This window comes from Danio rerio, chromosome 7 (genome assembly GCF_052040795.2).
Source record: "Danio rerio strain M-AB ecotype USA chromosome 7, GRCz13ab, whole genome shotgun sequence".
In the NCBI taxonomy this organism is placed as follows: Eukaryota; Metazoa; Chordata; class Actinopteri; order Cypriniformes; family Danionidae; genus Danio; species Danio rerio.
Genome location: NC_141027.1, coordinates 48,948,146 through 48,970,668, shown reverse-complemented (window position 1 = coordinate 48,970,668; position 22,523 = coordinate 48,948,146). Strand labels below are relative to the sequence as shown.

General features: G+C 34.0%; 1 protein-coding gene across 18 annotated transcripts in view; it reads left to right on the top strand.

The window, feature by feature from the left end:
- mtss2b (MTSS I-BAR domain containing 2b) overlaps positions 1 to 22,523 on the top strand; it is a 196,974-nt gene that overhangs the window by 147,073 nt on the left and 27,378 nt on the right. For all 18 annotated transcript variants that reach the window (XM_087261823.1, XM_087261817.1, XM_087261810.1 and 15 more), the window contains 3 exons: positions 16,950 to 17,034; positions 19,797 to 19,888; positions 21,646 to 21,720. In XM_087261823.1, coding sequence (XP_087117949.1) covers positions 16,950 to 17,034; positions 19,797 to 19,888; positions 21,646 to 21,720 — 252 coding nt within the window. The remainder of the gene's footprint in view (positions 1 to 16,949; positions 17,035 to 19,796; positions 19,889 to 21,645; positions 21,721 to 22,523) is intronic.

Here is a 22,523-nt window from a genome sequence, read left to right as displayed (position 1 = left end):
ATCATTAACTTAAGTGCACTCCTTGTCAAAGCTCAAAATAGCTCAAGTTTTCTATGTGTATATATTATGCCCCTACAGATACTGGCATACTTATCTATGAATGAACCACAAATGCTCACCCTAAAAACAAAGTCCAATCAAATAATGCACTGTGCTGTCATGGCAACGCTGGAAAACCTCTCGACATGTTCACTGTTAATAAAATGTGGTTATTGTATTGGCGTTTTTTTAAAAGGGAGCGTAATTTAAGTTACTGAAGACAATTTTAGAAGTCTTAAATATTTGATATTAGTTAATAAAACAATAAATAATCAAAGCATTTCAGTTTTATTTTTCGGCTGAGTACATCCAGAATTTTTAGGTTACCGCAAACAATGCTACATATCATCAAGACTGAGAAGATGCAAAACAATTACACAGACATACAGTAGGCAGCTAACATTAGCAGCAAATAGCTAACATTAGTTTTCTGTACGTGTGTTTGCCTAATCAATGTACTGTACAATTGTAGTTCCTACAGTGCTGTATTAGACCCTACTATAAAACAGATACTTTTATTTCCTAAAAAGTTCCTGTAAGTAAAATCCTTCTCAGTTACTTTGCACTGTGCACTGCAGCTAGGGTGCGAAAAAACGTAAAATAAAAGACGTTAAATTGCAGAAATTTTCAGTAAGTTTCTGTAATTTACCACGTAAGTGTGCTGTGAATACTCAAAAAATAAACTTCAGCCAATAGTTCTAGGAACTGTGAAAAAAATCCTTTAGTGCAAAAGCTCCTTTCAGTACTGACATCTGATTTTGTGCTTTACAATTTATTTCTAACTTCTCAACATCTATTATTGTGACACTATTGATCATTGCCTGTGCTAAATCACAAACAAAAGCCCTATTATAATATTTTCCTCACATTGTCTCACGCTGGTTGAATTTATAAAGTGCTCATGCATTTTAATAAGAGTGAAATCGTAAGTATGTGTTTTTGTGTGAGGGCATGGCTGCATTATATGAATGGTGCAGAGAGGAGAAAAGGGCCGGGCATAAATCCTTCAGCAGATTTCATGTCTGCTGTTGCCATGGCAAAGCATGAGCTAGAAGAGCATAAAGCTATAGAACCAAGGCGAAAACACTTGTGACTCAGAAAGTGAAAATGATGATGGCACCATTACCTCACTGTGGTTAGCTGATAGTGCATGAAAAAATAGCTTGCTGTGAAGGTTGTAAATAAATTTGGTTCTTTCTCACCCAATTACTCAGGGTAAGGGATTTGAGGGTGTAGCAAACGAAATATTGGAAATTAAAGGTCATTTTTACATGCACTTAAAACTATTAAAACTGTATGAAGGAGAATGAATCTTATATTAAACAGTGGTCTTTTTGTCCTCAGTGATTGTTGTTTATTTTTTTGATGTTCATACAAGTATTGTATGTGTATGCAAATGGACATGAATATCCATCAAGAATATTCCAATGCATTTGAATGTATAACAAGAACAGCTGTGCTTCAAATGTTGTTATGTGATACACAGTTGTCTTAATGAAAAAAATATATATAATAAAAAAAAAAAAAAAAAGAATATCCCATCCTAACATCTCCTTGCCAGCATTTGGTGCTGATTTTTAGATTGGGAAAGGCTTTATCTCGGGTGATTGTTGTGCTGTTACGCTGTAGTCACTTAATTGCTTTGTTTGAGGTAGGTGGCTTATTGTTTACTAGCTGTTATTTTTACATATTGCTATGTTTGAAATTCTGAGTGATAATATTATACAATATTAAAGAAAGATTTATTGTGTCATTCAATAAACCTTCTGTTGCTCATTCATTTTTTATTCAGTGCTATAACTAGTAGTAAAGATAAAGTGTTTGAAGCACTTGAGGCATGAGGCATTAAGGAGAGAATTCAAGCAATATTTATTATGTGTGTTTTATAATAGAATTGGCTGATTACTTTATTATTAAGACTTCATTGGGGCAGACTACAATGCAAATTATGTATTATTGGAGGATAGGCTATGTGAGTTTGAACTCATTGCATTATTTAAATAAAAATGATTTGTGCCGTTTACTAGCAATTTCTTTTTTTTTTTTAAAGATTTATTTTTGGCCTTTTTGCCTTTATTATAGATAGGACAGTATTGAGACAGGAAGCGAAGTGGGAGAGAGAGAGGAGGGGTAGGGAAATGTCGTCGAGTCGAGATTCGAACTCGCGACGGCCTGACATGCTATTGCACCATATATCGGCGCGCTAACCACCAGGCTATTGCGCCGACTACGAGCAATTTTTGAATGAATCAATATCTCTATGGGTTTATGCACCATTTTTTGTAAAAGAATGATTATTAGGATTAGAGATCCAATTTGCTTTAATAAAACTACACTGTAAAAAATGCAGGGCTCCATACCATCCTTTACATTATCCCAACACAAATTTATTAATTAAACAAAATTGTTTTTACAAATTTAAGTGAATTAAACCAAAGTCCCTTTAAGGCAAGTAATTTCACTTGGTGGTCATCTTTAAAACACCTCTCGGGCAGTATGCTCTGGCATTCTGTCTAAACGGGAAAAACATCAAATTCTCAAAAACTGGCAAGCAAGCTTATGATTGAATTTCATATTATAAATCACCAATAAAGTTAAACAACAACTGTCTATTTAGTTTATTTCTAAACCTCCAAATCTTACAAAATCTGCAGAAACTCACGTCTGGTTCAAGCTGTTCCCCCAAAATATTGTTAGTATATAGCGATTGATGAATCATTTGCTCCTGTACTAGAAGGTGGGCTTTATTAACTATATAGTGATCAATGACTAGCTCCTGTACTAGTAGACTCCTGTACTGTACACTTTTCCTCATTTAAAAAGATACGAGTGGCATGTCTTGTGTATTTTATAGCCTTTGAATAAACATAAAACAATTATGTTGTCTACCAAAAAAACTTGAGAATTGTGTTTTTTCAACTCATTTTGAACAAGTAGTTTGAACAAGTAATTGTTTGAGTGAAGCACAATCAATATTTCCAATCCACTACTAACTTCTATATTTTCTGGTGACCATGTACTGTACATACACTATTAACCCCAAAAGCTAAAAAAAAAGGTTCTATGCCATTTTGTAGAATAAATCTGTGTCAGTAAAGTGTCAGTATTGCGTTCATATCTGTATTGATGCACTTATTCAACCGGTTATATGAAGTGTGGAATGTTGGACACTTCACACACGTAATGGCCGCTGCATTTTGCGCATGTAGCGGAAGGGGTGGAGATTTTGACCACTGATGTTGGATACTTTTATTTATTTTGGATTGTGAAAGCAGTATTCTCCTATGAGAGTAATTATAGTGCCTCCCAATGGTGAGTGCAGTTATACTCATGGCAGGTATTATTTGGTTGTTCGGTCATTTATTTTACTAATTTAGGAACCAACAAACATCATCAGGGAAACGATTTGAACTTCCGCTAAGTAAAAAAAAACATTAAAAAAATGTTCTATTTGGGATGACACTACATGCATACTATGCTGTTGAGTGTATAAGTGCATAAGCACATAGTGCATAAATGAATAGTATTTTGTGTGGCATTTGGGACGCAGCTCTTGAATTCGAAAAACAGTATGCGAGAAGTACAGAGAATTCATGAATGAAAGTGAAGTGACGCAACTGACATGGATAGATCCTGTGTTCATGACAAAATGGCAAATGTAGTATGTCTCCATTTATACTTCCATTCATACCGCTCACACTCTATAGAACGTACTTTTCTACCAGTCGAGTAGAACATTTAAATTCAAATGCAGTCCCTACTGAGTAGTAGGCGATTTGTACGCAGCCCAAATGTTGTTTAATATTATGTTACAAATGGGGTTTTTAAAGTTCCAATTGGTACACAAGTCAGTACTTATGACATCTGTAACAATATTACAATACTATAAATGTATTTATATGTGTGTTTTTATTTTGAACTTGAAAGGTAAGGATTGTGAGCTCTGGTGAAATGTAAGTAGGAATTTTGTGGAGTTTGGAGGCTGGTGCGTGTCGGGGGTTTGAGGCCCTGCAGGCTGAAATGTCTCTGACAGACTTTCATGTTCAGCAGCTCAACAGGGAGTCATGAGGCAACATGCGCCACACATCATCAAGTCTCGTGATGGAGAAAAAAGGGATGTCTGAATTACTTCTAGGAAAGGGGAGGTGCAGTGTGGGTGAGAAGGCTGACGAGGAGAAATGGTTGGGGGTAGAGAGGTGGGAATAAAGGATACAGGTGTAATGAGTGATCCTTAATTTACATTAACCCCCCAACCGTCTGCACTCTCAACCTATTGTTCAATGTGACTATTGTTAACAAGTATTATTGACTTTTATTCTCAGATGAATTAAAATATCTGCTAAATGCATGAATGTTAATGTAGTGATCAAATAATAAAAAAAAGAAAAAAACAAATATAACATTTTGGTGGTGAATCTTTAATATTTCGTATTAAAACTAAGATTTCTGGAGAAAAAAAAACGTTAAGGTCCACCAATACAATAGATTTTCAGTGGGGCTTTGCTAATTATGAGAAAATCTAATGTCATTGTTTATTAAGCTTGTGATTCACAATTGTTTTTTGTTGTGTTCACCAGCAGTCTATTCCTGGAAAGATTGCTGATGAACTAGAAATCAGTGATGAACTACAAATCCCTACATGTTGCTAAACACACACCGGTGTCCACTTTCCATTAATCACATACACGCTGCTAAAACCTGTCATCAAGGATTGTTTGGATGATATATACACTGTGCACACATTAGTTTGGGACTGAGTCTTTAGTTTGTCATGTGTTGTGTACCATAGTCTTGCTTTCAAGAATTCACACTTAGCTGATGATTTATTATAAGCAAGTTTGGCATGCTGTCCTGGGAGAGAGCCCTGAGCTAAAAGAGGTCCTTGAGCCCTGGGCTCCCTCCCGTTTGCAGGGCGAGAGAGGAGCCTTGAGTTCAGGTAGACTCCCCCTTGATAATACTAATGACAAAAAATTGAAAGCTATGAAAAGATATGATGCGGGGTGAGAGATTGACTGTAGTGCAAAATTTAGATTGATCAATTCACTTGTTGTGCATGTTTTTTTGAAATGTGGGAGGAAACCGGAGGACCCGGGGAAAACCCACGTGATCACGGGAAGAACATGCCAAACTACTGTACACACAGAAACGACCACCGGCTTATTAAGGACTAGAACCGGTGGCGTTCTTGCTGTGAGGCAACAGTGCTAATCACTGGGCCACCGTGCTGCCCTATGGAGGGAAAGGTGAAGAGGTAGTGGTGGAAGGGGGAATTCTTCAAATAGAAGATAACAGTAGTGAAAATACCCTGGCTCTTTAAAGTGGGTTAGGAATGGCCTGATTGGTGGATCATGCATGCTGATACATAACCAGCCGTGCTCAATCATAATCACGTGATCCTCTCGAAATTAGTTTATGAATAAACTTCACTTAGTGTCTTGTTTTATTTGTTTGTTTATTGGATCGATGTATTTGGATGGCTGACTTTTGTGTGACCTTATGCCTGTACGAATATGACTTTGGATGTCTCTTTATTAATCACCTGTTTATCTGCACAGCAATCCAACCATTAAATGCACTTGGTTCCTATCCCTTTGTCTTTACCTCTTAAGCAGTCCCACGTGACAGAAAGACTCAGTCCCAAACTAACGTCTGCAGGGTGTATATATAGTCCAAACAATCCTTGATGACAGGTTTCAGCTGCGTGTGTGTGATTATTGGAAAGTGGACACAGGTATAGCGGCATGTAGGGATTTGTAGTTTGTTACTGATTTGTAGTTCACCAGCGATCTTCCCAGGCATAGATTGCTGGCGAACGTGACCGTTTTTAGAGTTCATTTTAATTCCAATTGATTATTTTGACCTTTTTTCATGATGGAAATGAAACTTTTTGTGAATTTTATTTATAAACTAATTTCGTAAGCATCACATTTGTGATTGCTTGCGGCTGGTCCCGTATTTACCAATTTATGATTCACCAATCAGATGATTCATAAGGCACTATAAATATCCTAAGTTCCATATAACAGCCATCTTCGTTTTAAAGAATCCCCCCTTCCACCCCTTCTCCTCCTCCTCTCCTAGATGGGTGGCATGGTGGCCCAGTGGTTAGCACTGTTGCCTTACAGCAAGAACGTCACTGGTTCTAGGCCTTACCAAGGCAGCCGACATTTCTGTGTGGAGTATATACGGTCTCCCTGTGCTCACGTGGGTTTCCCCGGGTTCCCCGTTTTCCTCCCTCCTTCCGAAACATGCAATTTAAGTTAATTGACTGATCCAAATCGACACCATAGACAAGAACTCCTAGTAAGAAGTTATCTCTTAACAGCTATCACTATTTGTTCATTAGCTACGACAGCAGTGGAGTTCTTGAGATTTATTGTACATGAGCTCAAACTCCCCTCTCGCCTTGCAAAGGGGTAGGAGCTCCAGGCTTGAGGATCTAATAAGCTCAGTGCACTCTCCCGGGACAGCATGCCAAACTAGCTTTATAATCAATAATCAGCTAAGTGTGAACTCTTTAAATAACAGTTTAATAAAGAGACGTTTGTTTTTGTTTAATTCAGCAGTACGAAACAATATTTTGAATCAGAAATATAATCTATAACTAATATAAAATGAATATTATAAATTCAAAATGAAGTAAAAACAGATATTGGCATCTTATTACCAATTTTATACTATAGTTTACATCACCAACCAGGAAAACTACATAATGTCAAAAAAAAATCACATTGTTAATCTTTTCAACATCAAAATCAGAGATCAAGATCAATAATACATTTTGAAAGCTTAAAAAAAATCAAAAACACCCATTAATTATAATTGGTAAATGCTTTTTGTTAAATAAATTTTTCTTTGTTGCTGCATCTAATTGTATCTTGCAAATGTGCAAAAAACGGAATCAGCTTAAAAAAAAAAAAAAAGGCTTGTGTTTACGAATCCTGAGGAGCAGTTCAGTGCCCTGTCATCTGTCCTGTCATTCTGAGCAGACTGATTGATTTTTGCACCACTCCCGGGCCTGTCTGTCTATCAGTCCAGAGACCTGCACTGCTCCACATGTCTCATCCACCATCTGTTGCCCTGGAAACAGCAGCGAGGCTCTACAGTGCCCATTCAGAGAGTAAAAACACTCGCTCGTCACTCTCTTCTACAAGGTTGTGTTTCCATTCATTACTGCATTCTGCTTATGATGACCTTTTTACTTTTACATTGGGCTTCAAGTGGTGGACCAGTGCAGCATGATGCAACCCATGCAGTAGTGCCAATATTGTTTTTTGGACCCAATGATAAAGCATGTTTTTTATGTGAACTGAAGGATGAATTTGCTCATGATACTCATTGATTCATTGGATAAAATGATTCATTGGATTTGCTACATTTTTAAGGTAATTTTTATGGGCTGACTTTAAACAAACAGATTAAGTTCAACGTTACTTAATTTAGTTTGTTTAAATTCAATAGGCCATATAAATAGTTTGAAATCACTGGCCTTAAACAAAATATTATATCCAATGAATATTTATTTTTTTTCAGTGCATGTCTGTTGAGATCAGCATTCCCTTTGTTTTGTAATAGTTTGCATTTTACAAAATACACAGAAGTTGTATTTTTTTAGTATTATAATACAGCATTGTTTTACTAAGAATTGCTATTACAGTATATTGTCTTCTTCATGCTTAAAATTGGTTATTATGTGTGCCCGTTGCTACCATCTTCAGGTTTTATTTGTGAACAATGAGACAGCAAAATCAACAATGATACTGTTGAGTAAATGCACCTGTAGACCAGCTATTTCTAAAAGCTCAGCTCAACATTATAGACTCTCTCTCTCTCTCTTTCTCTCTCTCTCTCTCTCTCTCTCTCTCTCTCTCTCTCTCTCTCTCTTTTCTCTGTTGTGTAAGTGCTCTGTATGTCTCTCTGCTGATCGTCAGCCAAGTAAATGGCCCTGTTTATCCAGTTACTCTATTCAATTAAGTTTGGAAGCCACAGAAGGAATTCCCAACAGGCAGATCTCATCCATTTTTGTCTCAAATGTCGAATGATGGAAACTGATCAAAAAGTACATGTTGACACAGAAACGCATGGTTATTATCGGGTGCTGGTCTGCAGGAAAACATATTCTGATCTTGAATAGGTGGATATGGAGTGCACAGATGGAGGATCTGTGTATTTGTTACGGTCAGTAATGGTTAGGGTGTTAAATTATCAACATATCATGTTTCATATCATTTGGTATCAATATTATTGAATACTTCTTAAACTTGATGAACATAAAATTATAAAGTGTGTGCAATGGTATAGTGTAAACACTGAGCAATCAAAGCAAACTTAAAGGTGTGAATAATAATGATACAGTTAACCTCAAACTCTGCAAACAAAATAAATTATGATTATCAAATCTGAGCTGTCAAGTAAAGAAACTAACCATCATTATTCAAACACATACTGCAACATTACAAAAGTTGATTGACTACATTAGTACTATGCTAAAATCTTAGATGAGAAACTAGTGGCTGGTATGCACAAGAAAAGAAACCTGCCACTCTGGCGACATCCTTACATTTTTTTATTTATTTACAATCTCCTCCCTACTGTTAGTCACTGCACTCGTTTTCGTTATCAGCTTATCTGCATTGCTTCCAAGGCACGCGCTCAGCAGCCACATTTTAATAAAACTAAAGCGCTTCATACCGAAACTGCATACCAAACTTAATAAAAACCGATACCAATTTTATCGCCCAGCCCTTGGTGTGCCATCAGCACTGTTGTCATATAATTTCAAACAAAATCAAGCCAAAAATAAGTGTAGATTGCTTTTCAGTGGTTTGAAACTCTTTGTTTTATGGTAAACTCTATCAAATTTATACTGTTAATCTTTTTGGTTTTTAGGATGTTGAGATCAGATTTCTACGAGTTAAAGGATAAACACTGAAGAGCTGCATACTAATAGAAGCAACACTGAACCACTGAACAATTTTTTTTATTTTTTATTTTTTTAAGCTGCTCAAAACAATTTTTCATACCAAGTGTTTATATATAAATGTGACAAAAAATCAGAACTATAAAAACTATACACTGTATTTTTTTATATAAAATTAAATAAAAACAGATTATATTGTGATTATATTATATTGTTCGGAAAAAAATAATAATGAAAACTTATTATAATTGTTTGTTCCATCCTTAAAAAATAATCATGATTAATAGATTGTCTTATTTAATAAACTGTATTGACTATATTTTTGATTAATGATTGATCAATTTACTGTTGTAAATGCTGTATGAGAAATATAATTTTCATAATACATTTATTTTTTTCTCTCTTCCTGTGTACACTACTCAAAAGTTTGGGGTCATATTTTATGAACTTTTTGAGATTCTCTTATACTCATCAAGAGCACATTTATAGTATATGATACAAAAACTATAGTATTATATTGTATGTATGCAATATATGATTTATATTTTAATTGTTTTGATGGTGTGTTTGGTAAAATCATAGTAAAGTTTTGATAACACTGATAGAGTGATTAGGTATGAATTCATTTACTTTTTTGTACCTTTCTTTGTGTTTGTCCTCTTTTTCTGCTTTCCTTCAACTCATCTTTTCTCTGGATGGTCATTTTCACATAGTAGTGACTAAATGGCATGTGAAAAATCAATATTCGGGGACTAATGTTGCCGTGTGGGTCTTAGCATTGAGGCCAACAGTAAACACAGGCTGCTGTAACAGATGGAGGCGACAGCACTGTGTGAATACTGCCACTCTGTACAGATTACTGCACTAACAGCACTACACCACTTCAGAGCACACGCTGGGATGGACATCTCAAGTGGCCAGCACAAACGTTAGCACACACATCATGGTTTCTATGAAAAGGTTTGCCATAGGCACGCAATTGGAGAACATAGCAAGTATAAGGGAAATATTATATATGATATAAAATAAATGTCTGGTATCCTCATTATGTGTGAAGTTTCGTCTTAAGAAACATTTAAAGCATTCATTGTAGCTTGTTAAAGTTGTCACTGTTTGAGTGTTAGAACAGACACACAGTTTTGGTGAACATGTACAATCACACCAGTGTGATTAGCCTTGGCTGGTCCCTGAAACGTATGATTACACTGGTGTGAGTAGAATGTTACTACCTGGGCCTGCCTTTATTTAAGCAAAGTCATCTCTAAAGAGACCGTATCATCGAGGTGGTCTTACAGCACTGTAGGTCCAGGCCTGCCATAAACGCCCAAGATCCCTTGACTCCACCCCCTTTTCAAATCCCCTTGGCCACACAGTGAAGTGCGCTGAAACAAAGTGCTAAGTGAAAATAGCATCCCTACAGTTGACTAAAAAGCAAATTAAATTGAGCATTGCAATTCACTGGACGGTGGTTTTTAAAGGCAATGCTATAAAATATTTTGCCAAATATAAAAATATTAACCCCCCCCCCCCACCCCCCCCCCCCCCCCCCCGAATTATTAGCTCCACCTGTTTATCTTTTTTTTTTCAAAGTTTTTGTTTAACAGAAAGAATATTTTTCCAAGACATTTCTAAACCTAATAATTTTAATAACTCATTTCTAATAACTGATATATTTTATCTTTGCCATGATGACAGTAAATAATATTATACTAGACATTTTTTAAGACACTTCTATACAGCTTAAAGTGACATTTAAAGGTTTAACTGGGTTAATTAGGTTAACTAGGCAGGTTAGGGTAATTAAGCAAGTTATTGTATAACGATGATTTGTTCTGTAGACCATCGAAAAAATAGAGCTTAAAGGGGTCAATAATTTTGTCCTTAAATTTTTTTTTTAAATTAAAAACTGCTTTTATTCTAGCCAAAATAAAACAAATGAGACTTTCTCCAGAAGAAAAAATATTAGCAGACATACCGTGAAAATTCTCTTGCTCTGTTAAACATCATTTGAGAAATAAAAAAAAAAAAAAAAAATCAATAGGGGTTTAATATTATTATAATAATATAATAATATTATTATTATTTTTTTCAATTGCAAATATTTTTGTTCATAACTTAATTTTCCTTTTGCAGTTCTTTATTTTTGTTAGCAAAATACATTTTTATTTCTCAAAAATAAATTTTTGCTTTGATTTTTTTTTAGATTTTCATTTATTTATTTATTTTTGCTCAATACTTTATTTTTTTGTTTGCAAAACTTTATTTTATTCTGCAAGTATATATGGCACTACATTGACTTAGTGTCCTAACAGTTTCATTACAATATTAGTACAATTCCCTTAAATTTACAGAAACATTACAGATAAAGTGTTACCTGATCATAACTTGCATAATAAATGTGAGTATGGATTTTATTGACATTATGTATTTTTGTAAAAAAACAAAACACAGTTGTAAACTCCATGAATGTAGTAGAAGACAATGTTAACATTGGCCACATTAGCTGGAACAAAATCTGAATAATGCATTTTTCCCCATGCTTGCAGAAATAGGCCTTCTCAAGCAAAGTTTACAGTAACTGGATTGTCATTTATACACATATTCTCAGTTAGTAGATGCACCAGGGACCCAATTATAGCACAAACACATGTCATGACATGCCTCCTTTAAAGTCACAATGCAATAGATGATTTTTTATTTATTTATTTTTTTATGCACATTCAAAAGAGGGAAATTATTTGAAAAAGATGCAAAATCTTTAAATGTTTGTTTATGAATTGACAAATGAAATGATATACCACATGACCCTTTTTTATATATGTTTATACTATTTTACTATTAAGATATATACTGTATACACATTTGTTCGATGTGTACAAGATGGCAAACTTTAGGATGATAGTGTTGAGTAAATGCTAGTACATATCTTTAACATTAATGACACAGAAGTAGCAATAAATGCTTTCTTTCACATCGTAATATTCATCCAAGAAAAGTAGATAAAAATGTAGGTCAGGAACACTCCATTGACTAAACGAAGACAGGTCTGCATGTGAAAACTGAAGGAAAGGGGTGGGTTTTATGTGAGTGACATGATTGGACACTAACACCACAAACGTCACCAGTGCATGGTAATGCATTGGCTTTCCTCAAGAAAGTCTGATTTCAGTAGCAATTAAAATGTGTGAAGAATACCTCGCTCCTTTTCCGTTCTCACACTTTCTCACTCCTCTTTGTCTTTCACGGTTTTCTCTCACTATCTTAAGGTACGATGGCACTTTGACATTAGACAGTGTATCATCTCACTCTGCTGTGTGTGTTTGTGGGATGGATTAATGAATGGTTGCTGGGTAGAACAGCAGGCACGAGGCAGGAATGTGTTAATTATGAATGGAGCTACTCTGGAGACTCTCATTGGAGAAACGCTGTTTGCATGCATGTGTACTCTTCTGTGTATGTGTGTGCGCGCGCGAATGTGTATGCCTGTATGCATACATGCATGTTTAAGTCGATGTCCTAAGAGCAGTCACGCAGAAAATCTGTGTTAGTGAACACATTGCCATAAAATGGCAATGCATAATAGACACCATAGTGACTGTCATGTTAAAGCTGTCTGCTTGTTCTGTGTATTTCCTATGTTTGTCTATCGGTTTTACATATAATGCTTTTGAAAGTTTACTGTTTTTAATGATACACAGTAGTTTTGTTGACTTATTTATGTTATGTAATGTATATCTACTAAATATTTCATTTGTGTGAGTTATTTCAAGTGTGTTGCAAAAATATACGAAGGGAACTTTAAATGCATTTGCAGATTCATCAGTGGTCATTTATATAATATTTGACAGATTTTTTATATAAAGGTTTGTATATTTGGCATTATATTATACAGTTTTCAATACTATATATATATATATATTGCTTGAATTTGTTAACAAAATACCCAGAAATATTTGCAAAAACTAAAATGCAACCATAATAAATGTTTAACTATTTATGAGGATGGAAATGTTTCATTAAAAAAAAAAAAAAAAAAAAAAATATATATATATATATTATATATATATATAAATATATGTATGTATGTATATATATATATATATATATATATATATATATATATATATATATATATATATATATATATATATACTGTATATATATACTTTTTTTTTTTTTTAAATGAAACATTTCCATCCTCATAATTAGTTAAACATTTATTATGGTTGCATTTTAGTTTTTGCAAATATTTCTGGGTATTTTGTTAACAAATTCAAGCAATGAAGCACTTAATAGTGTCTTAATAGTGTTAAATGCTGAATTTTGATATGAATGTGTTTGACTCTAAGTACAAGGACAAAATGATTGGCACTGCTGTATCTTTCAGTATTTATTTATTTATTTTTTTTAAACCAGCAGCATGTTGAGAATAATTCACAATATATATTTTTTTTCCGTTGAGAAATGTCTTTATTTTTCTTTCAGTTGCTCCTGCACATCATTAAATATACATTTTAGACTTGCATATCTAATGCTCAGATCTTTAGGGAGTCTCTTCAAAGTCGTTGGAGACAAACATCTCAGTCAGTCAGTCTTACTCAACATTTCTTTATTCATTATCACTCCTGTGAATAATGGACACGCAATCTATTCAGCGCTCATGTTAAAGAACATGTCCAGATTAGTTATGACATTAAATTAAAAGTTTTATTAGAAATCCTGATGTTTCAAAACGCTATAATTCTTATTTTGAGCTTGAACTAGTTTTGAACATTTCAATACTTTATTTTAAGCTTTAATGAACTTTCTGATCATTTTCTGATTCATATTCTGATCTTGACCAGCAAAGGACCAGCGAGAACCAGTAAATGACAGGCAAACCTGAACATTATCAAAACAAACTTTACCAGCTTGCTTTTTAAGGGTGTTTTTGACAGTCATTTAAATCTACATAAAAAAGTAAAACAGAGATCTTAAATGGAGAACAAATGTCTCATCTATAGAGTCAAAAGACAGTATGGGAAAGCATTGTGGACACTTGCTGAAAGCATTGTTAGGAACAGAATCAGGAGATACGAAAGTGCAATGGAAGCTTTTGAGTGTTGCGCAGGTATATGTTTGTCAGTAACCTAAAAATATATATACAGTTGAAGTCAGAATTATTAGCCCCCTTTGAATTATTATTATTTTTTTAAAATATTTCATAAATGATGTTTAACAGAGCAATGAAATGTTCACAGTATGTCTGATCATATTTTTTTTTCTTCAGGAGAAAGTCTCATTTGTTTTATTTCGGCAAGAATAAATGCAGTTTTAAATTTTTTAAACACGATTTTAAGGTCAAAATGATTATGCCCTTTAAGCTATATTTCTTCTGTTGTGTACAGAACAGTCCATCGTTATACAATAACTTGCCTAATTACCCTGACCTGCCTAGTTAACCTAATTAACCTAGTTAAGCCTTTAAATGTCATTTTAAGCTGTATATGAAAATATCTAGTAAAATAATATTTACTGTCATCATGACAAAGATCAAACAAATCAGTTATTAGAAATGAGTTATTAAAACTATCATGTTTAGAAAAGTGCAAAAAAAAAATATCTTCAATCCGTTAAACAGAAATTGAGGAAATAAATAAACATGGGGGCTAATAAATCTGACTTCAACTGCATAAATGGGTCCAAATTATTGATTAGTGTATTATGCCCAAAATCATTTAAATAAATAGTAAAGATCATGCTCAATAAAAATATTTTATACATTTTCCACTGCAAATATTTAAAAATGTTGTTTGTGGCCAGAAATTTGCATTGCTTAGAACTTACTTTACAACTTTTAATGATGAATTGTTTTGAACTCTCAGATTCCAGATTTGAAATGGTTGTATTTCGGCCAAAACATTGTCTTACTCTTACAAACCACACATCAATAGAAACCTTGTTCATTCACTTGTCAGATGATTTATAAATCTCCAATGGCAAAACCCTTACCTTTATGGCTTGTTTTATGCTCCAGGGTCACACTTGTCTTTTTGACTCAGGCCTAGATTAACCCCATAAGGCCTAGATTATACTGAACTGCTCTAATCTGGCTCATTCTCCCTCCCTGGTCTGGTCCTGAGGATCTGAGGTCATACAGATCAGGATTTAATGCTGGAATAGATGTTCACCACACTAATAATAAGCAGAAAGTAGCGATGTGGAGAGCGAATGTGTAAGTCATTCTCTGCTAGTGATAGAGGCATATATGTTTAATGTTCATTGGGAAAATCCTCACTTAAGCACATACATTTAGTTTGTTAGTTTGCACATTATCACTTTAAAGTCAGCTAGATTGAACCAGAAATTGCTGAGACTTTTATTTTAAAATCTTGATGTACTTACAACTGAAGAGGAATATTAAGCAGGGGGCGGAGCTTTCTATAGCACATCATAACTTCATTAAAAACTATTTATGTTTTATTCTATATTATAAACTATTCAATATTATATACTGTAGAGAGTATTAACAAAGATTTCCGAAACTATATGGAGATGAAAATTTGTGTATTACTCACTATTTAAAAAAAGTGTAATGGCTAACATGGGTTCCCAGAGGCACCTCAGCCAATGATATATCACGACATTAACTTTACTGGTCAGCATTCACACACAGTTGACAGACCTAGCTGACACAGCGTTCCCTACCCTGCCTTCTCTTTAAAAAATAAGATTTTTATTAGGGTACCATATACATTTGATTCACTATGAATGTGTTGTTAAGTGTAAAACATGGTTAAAATGAGCAAGCAGGCTTTCGATTGATTAAATGACAAGATATTTCCTCTCAAAAGCTGTTTATTCCATGTAATAACGACTCTCCTTCATTGACTTCTATTAAAACAAAACCACAGTTCTGTCGATTTGTCCTTGTCAGATTGTCCTCCTATTCAAAAAGTCGGTAGCACATTTTGATGACACAATATGCTACGCATCAGATTTTGCTACGAGTGTAAATTTTAATTTGAAATAGTGTGATATGAAGCTTTAATATTGCCCCAACCTACCTAATTCCTAACCCCAAACTCAGAACCACTGTCGGTAGCATAATCTGATGGGTAGGATAAAATGTCAGGACATCACCTCTGGTCTCCTACCTCATGTACTGGTGTTAGCATTGGCATTACACCTTTTTGGCTAATGATTTCCGGCTTGTCGTCTATTGGCTTTGGTAATAATATGCAATTACTATGAAAGCCCTCAGGTTGAGGTCAACAGAGAAGGCGCCACTCCAAATGCTAAGAAAATGGTCAAACTTTCATTGAAGATTACCAAAACAAACTTTTTTTTTCATTAGATTAACTTACTATTAGTCTATCTTACTATCTAGATTAGTCTACTTTAAGAATAACAATGTAAGCTAGCAAAATAAACATTGTAACCTTTGATTTTAAATGGACTTTAAACATTTCTTTGACAGTATTTGAAATATATCAGTTTTTGTTTTCTTTCACAGATATTATAAAGTAATATAAATGTCCTAGATTGAAGATTGAACGTGTTACAGAGAAATGTGAAAGGCTTTAGTGCAGTTCCAGCAACACTTACCGACTTCTCAGTTCAACAATTCAGTTTGACATGTAAACACTTTAGGAAAGTAATAGCTGTCCAGGCCACCTTCTTTGGAAGAAAACTCACTGCCTCTTATAAATACTGAGGTCAGGATTTTCCAACCTGCACTTTTTTTAAACTGCTCCTAAAAATAGCCTAATTTATGCTGTGGTTCCTTGTCACACACTTTATGTCTGTTAAATTAAACGACTATCTGCACTTTAAATGGCTTGAACACTTGTACATTTTGTAGTTTGTAACATTCTTGTAAATAAAACAATTTATTTTGAATATGTTGGACTTTAGACACTGTTTTCTTCATTTAGCTGCACTATAAGTGTTTCTGTTGTGTGATTTAAGTGTTGTTCTGACAGTTTTTCCATAATTTGTGTCATTGCAGGTGCCACAAGAGACATCGGATCAGCGCTGACCCGCATGTGTATGAGGCATCGCAGCATTGAGGCAAAACTACGCCATTTTACTAAGTATGACCATACTCCTCATGTCATATGCTTTATGTGTATGAGTATAGAAACTTACATACAGCACAAATAAATAAGTTTATACACAACAAATGCTAGAGCACTACCATATGTTATTTTTTTAGTGTCAATTTTTCAGTATTTATTTTATCCTCTCTAGAAAACCGTATTCTGACTGCTTATTTTCAAAACAGTATTAATTGAAATGAAATTAATAAATCAATTTAATTTAATTTAATTTAATTATAAAAAATGGCAAGGCAGTGGCGCAGTGGGTAGTGCTGTCAACTCACAGCAAGAAGGTCGCTGGGTCGCTGGGTCGCTGGTTCGAACCTCGGCTCAGTTGGCGTTTCTGTGTGGAGTTTGCATGTTCTCCCTGCCTTCGCGTGGGTTTCCTCCGGGTGCTCTGGTTTCCCCCACAGTCCAAAGACATGTGGTACAAGTGAATTGGGTAGGCTAAATTGTCCGTGGTGTATGAGTGTGTGTGTAAATGTGTGTGTGGATGTTTCCCAGCAATGGGTTGCGGCTGGAAGGGGATCTGCTGCGTAAAAACTTGCTGGATAAGTTGGCGGTTCATTCTGCTGTGGTGACCCCGGATGAATAATGGGACTAAGCCGACAAGAAAATGAAAGAATGAAATAAAAAAAATATTTATTTAATTCAATTTAATGAATATCTATTTATTTTTATATCATTAATAGTACTACTACTACTACTACTACTACTAAAAATAATAATAATAATAATAATAATAATAGCAATAATAATATATTTTTATTAAAAAGAACTAATCTGCATTTCATTTTATATTTATATTTTTTATTATATTTTGTATGATTTACTGTTTTAGTTTTTTATTAAAAATAACAATTTTAGATTATTAATTGCTGTTTTAGATTTGTTTGTGTTAGGTTTGCTTTGGTAATGACCAGGGGCCTGTTCCATAAACCAAGCTAGGAGAAAAAGCCAGGCTTATTTTGGTAAGTCAGGTTTATTAATGGCAGATTTGGTTCCATAAATCAAATTTACCGGGGCAGGTTAACTCTCAGTCTAAGATAAGTTCATGCTTAATTAAAGTAATGTTAACGTTCACCTGCCGTAATTTAATGCCATTTCAATTAACTTAACCTCATAGTAATGATTAAAACTTAATAGTCACTTCATAGTAAAAAAAAAAAAAATATATATATATATATATATATATATATATATATATATATATATATATATATATATATATATATATATATATATATATATATATATATACACTAAACAGCTTTTAGAAAAGAATGATATTTACATTTAAATACCTTTTTTTTCCTGTTTATTAAAATCTTATTTAATATTTTCCCCCAACAACATACTAATCTTCAGTTTATTTTTTGTTAGATTAGTTCCAAATTTTATCCAAAAATCCTTTTCATGGCAATAATTGGGAGTTGGATCTGGGCCAAGCAGTAGCCTCACTTTATTTTAAAGATATTTATGCCACTTGTGCGTGCATGGTCCTTGTTACCATCATTTTAAACTTTTGCATGTTACAGTTAGTCTGCAATGTTTTAAAACTTTTCCTTGCAAGCAACAATTAGCAGTAAGCAAGCATTTTCTCTTTTTTTCTCTCTCACGCTCGCAAGCACAATTTCAATGTATTGTGACACATATTTAAATAAGCGTTTATAGGCCTAAAAAATTACCCATATTTGAAAATCTGCAATATCCTGTCAGCCTTCTCTCTTGCTTTGTTGCAAGTCGTAGTTTTTAATTGCTTAAATTATTATATGTTTGAACTTTGAAAACACACACTGCTCACTCGCTGTTAACATAGCTGTATCTCATTTCAGACCTCTTTCAATTCTCGTAGTTGCCTTGGTGGCACACAACATAATCGATGAATCTATGCTTGAGCTTCAGGGTTTCACGACAGTAATGTGCACAAGCTGTTATCTAGATTATTTAAATTGAACTAAGATTAGCTGGTTTAAATGATCTTCAACTTGATGTTATGGAACCAATTTAAGCGTGGACGTTTAGTTCGGCTCATTAAAGTTCGTTTTTTTGACTTTAAATCTCCGCTTTTCTAAACGACTTTTATGAAACAGCCCCCTGGTTGACCAGTTTTTTTTTATTGTTTTGTTTGGTTGGGTTTGATGTGTATTAGTTTATTTTAGTTACAGTTTAGTTTAAATTTTGTTCCTTTATTCTTTTCTTTTCCTTTTGTGATGACCAGGCTACATTTATTTATTTATTTATTTATTTATTTATTTATAATGAATAGTGATGAGTTTATTTAATTTTTTTTTGTTTTCCCAGAGCTTTTTAACCCTTCTCAGACTTATATTTAGTCACACACTCTTTGAATAATAAATTAAATTTTCAAAATGGTACATACTGTAAATGTTTAAGTGTGCATGTATTTTTTGTTGTGAATAGCAAGAAACTAAGCCCAGTCGTTCAGAAACGTGAGCACATTATAATGGCAGACTCGCTCTCAAAGTCAACAGACACTGGCCTGACACGAAAACACAAATGCACACGGTTTTCACACTTCATTAGAGGACATCTGCAGACAATTCCCTCTGACAGCGTAATGAATGGACGCCTCAGCCACACTGTAAACCAAAGCTTTCATTTCTCATGGTCTGAACCCCCCACAGGGTTTGTGATATTTCCTTGTGAATGTTCATATCCCTCTGTAATTGAATGAGAACCTCTGACTCGGCTATGAATGTCTGAGAACATGATCCTCTCTTTGTTTCTGCCAGTGCTTTGATGGAGAGCCTGATCACTCCTCTACAGGACCGCATTGAGGACTGGAAGAAGACAGCCAATCAACTGGACAAAGACCACGCCAAAGGTGACTAAGCACTTTTTATGCACACTACATCAGGCCTGGTCAGCCATGAGCTCTTCCGCTGTTTTTATTGGCCTAAAACCACACAGAGACCATGTGATTGACAAGTAAAGCAACCAATCGCAGTTTGTTTTGCTCAGCGTCATGTGTAGGGACATGAACTAATCATATCTACACTTTTGGATGTATTTTAAAGAGACATAAACTACATATATGTTTAAAAACCTAGCATTTAGTACACAATAGGACTACCAGAACTGCTAGAAGGGCAATAGCTGTCATTTTAACTATTCATTTATACCAATTAAAATTTTTGTTACGTCATATTTGCATTCAGAGTTTTTATTGAGGTTTTAGAATAAAGATTTGAATGTCTGTCATTATATTATCTGAAGTCGTTGCCCTAAAATATGATCCTTTTTGTCTAATATATAGCCCATTAAATGTCCTAGTTACTAGGTCATTCGTGAAGGTTTCTACCTCAATTTGTCCAGTAAACAGGAAGAGCAAAGTTTTTTTTTATATTAATGAAACTTTTAATGGTTTGAAAGACGTGTCTATATAAAAGTTAAGATTTTCCTTTAAAAAAAGTCATGGTTTTGTTAGCAGAAAGCTGATTGGCATAAGAAACACACATATTCAAAGGCAAGTGAAAAAGTAGTGAATGCTGAAATGCATGCAATTCATTTGACCAATACTCAGAACTCTTGTGTTTTGTAATTTTAATAAAATAGCAATGTTTAAAAAAAGAAATATACTATAGCTGCATGGTATTGCCAAAATCTGGTATTGCAATATTTTATTTTTCTGCGATGAATATTGTGATATTAATGCAGTTTCAGGCTATTATTTGAATAGCTCTATTCATAGACTTTTTGGGAAGTCTTAACTCTGCATTCACACAGGGTTTCATCACCAACATTTGACAGAGGGCGTTTCTGAAGTTGGGGTTGATGTGATCGTCATAGCAGCATCAGCCAATGAAATAAGTCCGCAATAGGCTGTCTGAGCTGGTGTATTTGTATGAAGAGATCTGATTGGCTGAGAAATTCAAAGTGAATGGGTAGCGTTGAGACTGATGCACTGTGTGAATGGGGCGTAACAGTATTTGGGGGTACTATAATTAAATAATCAAAATGCAAAAAATGCTTTTCTTACTTTGTTTTGTCTTTTTGTCTAGCCCAAATATCAAAAAAAGTATGTAGATGAAGTAAAAATATTGTTTCGTTTTTACAGTCAGAAAAAAATAACTGAAAATTAAGAGTTTTTTGCTTGTTTTAAGGAAATTATCTGCTAGTGGGGTAAGTGAAATAATCTTGTTTTCGCTAGAAAATGTAGATATTTGGACTAGAAACACATCACATTTTTACATCTTTTACATCAATTTAAGTTATATAAATTCCATATAAATACAGGAATTGAATACAATTCTGTAGCTCCTGGTTTACCAATTCAGTTTGACATATCTTTGTGATGTGACTGTTGCAAATGCGCATGAGATATCGACGCTGAAAAGATATATTGAGCAGCCCTAAAATATTCTCACTTTTATGAAAAGGTTATTATATATGACTTTTATTTAAACATCTAAAACAGTTTAAACAGTAATTAATTGAACATATGATGGGGTTTGCTATTATGACTTTGTTTCCAGACATTCCTGTATAGTTTATACAATCATGACTTTGAATTTCCTAAATCTATTATTTCTTTTTTTTTTTTTTTTTTTTCATTTCATATTCATATTCATTTCTCTACAGAGTACAAACGTTCTCGCCATGAAATCAAGAAGAAATCTTCAGACACAATGAAATTACAGAAGAAAGCCAGGAAAGGTAACAAACCTTCTCTTCACTGCTTTATCAGAATAACCACAAATATGGATGGATTAGATATTTCAATGAACATTTTTTATAGTAGCACCGACAAACAATACACACGACATCTATCACATGGGTTTTCAATCTGTAAGATGTCATGGAACCCCAAACATGAGCCTAATCATGAGGCTCTGCTATCTTATAATGTATAACCCTGTGAAAACATTGTAAAAAAGTTCTTATGAGTTATTTACTTACTTATTTTAGTTACATAAAGAATTTTAATATATTGTTTTAATATTGTTTTAATTAATAATGAGTCAATCTATGTATGTATATACTTGGTATTCTCCTAGTATTTTTAAATTATTCTTAAAATACTCCCTTGCTCCCTAGACCTCAGTTTGAAAATACTAAAAATACTAGGAAAATACCTATACTAGAGTATGACTAAATGTCGATCAACATGATGGATCAGTATTACATAACACTGCACTATTACAGAGCACAAATGTGTTTGGAATAAGCAAAGGGCATTTCCTCAAGGTCAAAGCTGGAGGCATGGAACAACGTTTAAGAACAATCTGCTGTTGTTCTGCCATCAGTGTCAAATGTGTTTTTAGTGCCTCTAATTTTTGAGAATGACAGCTGAATCTCAGAAGCGACTGCACAGAGCATGTACAATGTGCTTGGTGAAATCACTGATCCCTTCCGTTCGTCCAACAAGCCTTTGCAATGTAAGCAACCCCCTCTGCTGGCTGACATGCAGAAGCGCAACTCTCACCTCATTTGCTAAGCAGTTTGTGTTCATATCCCAG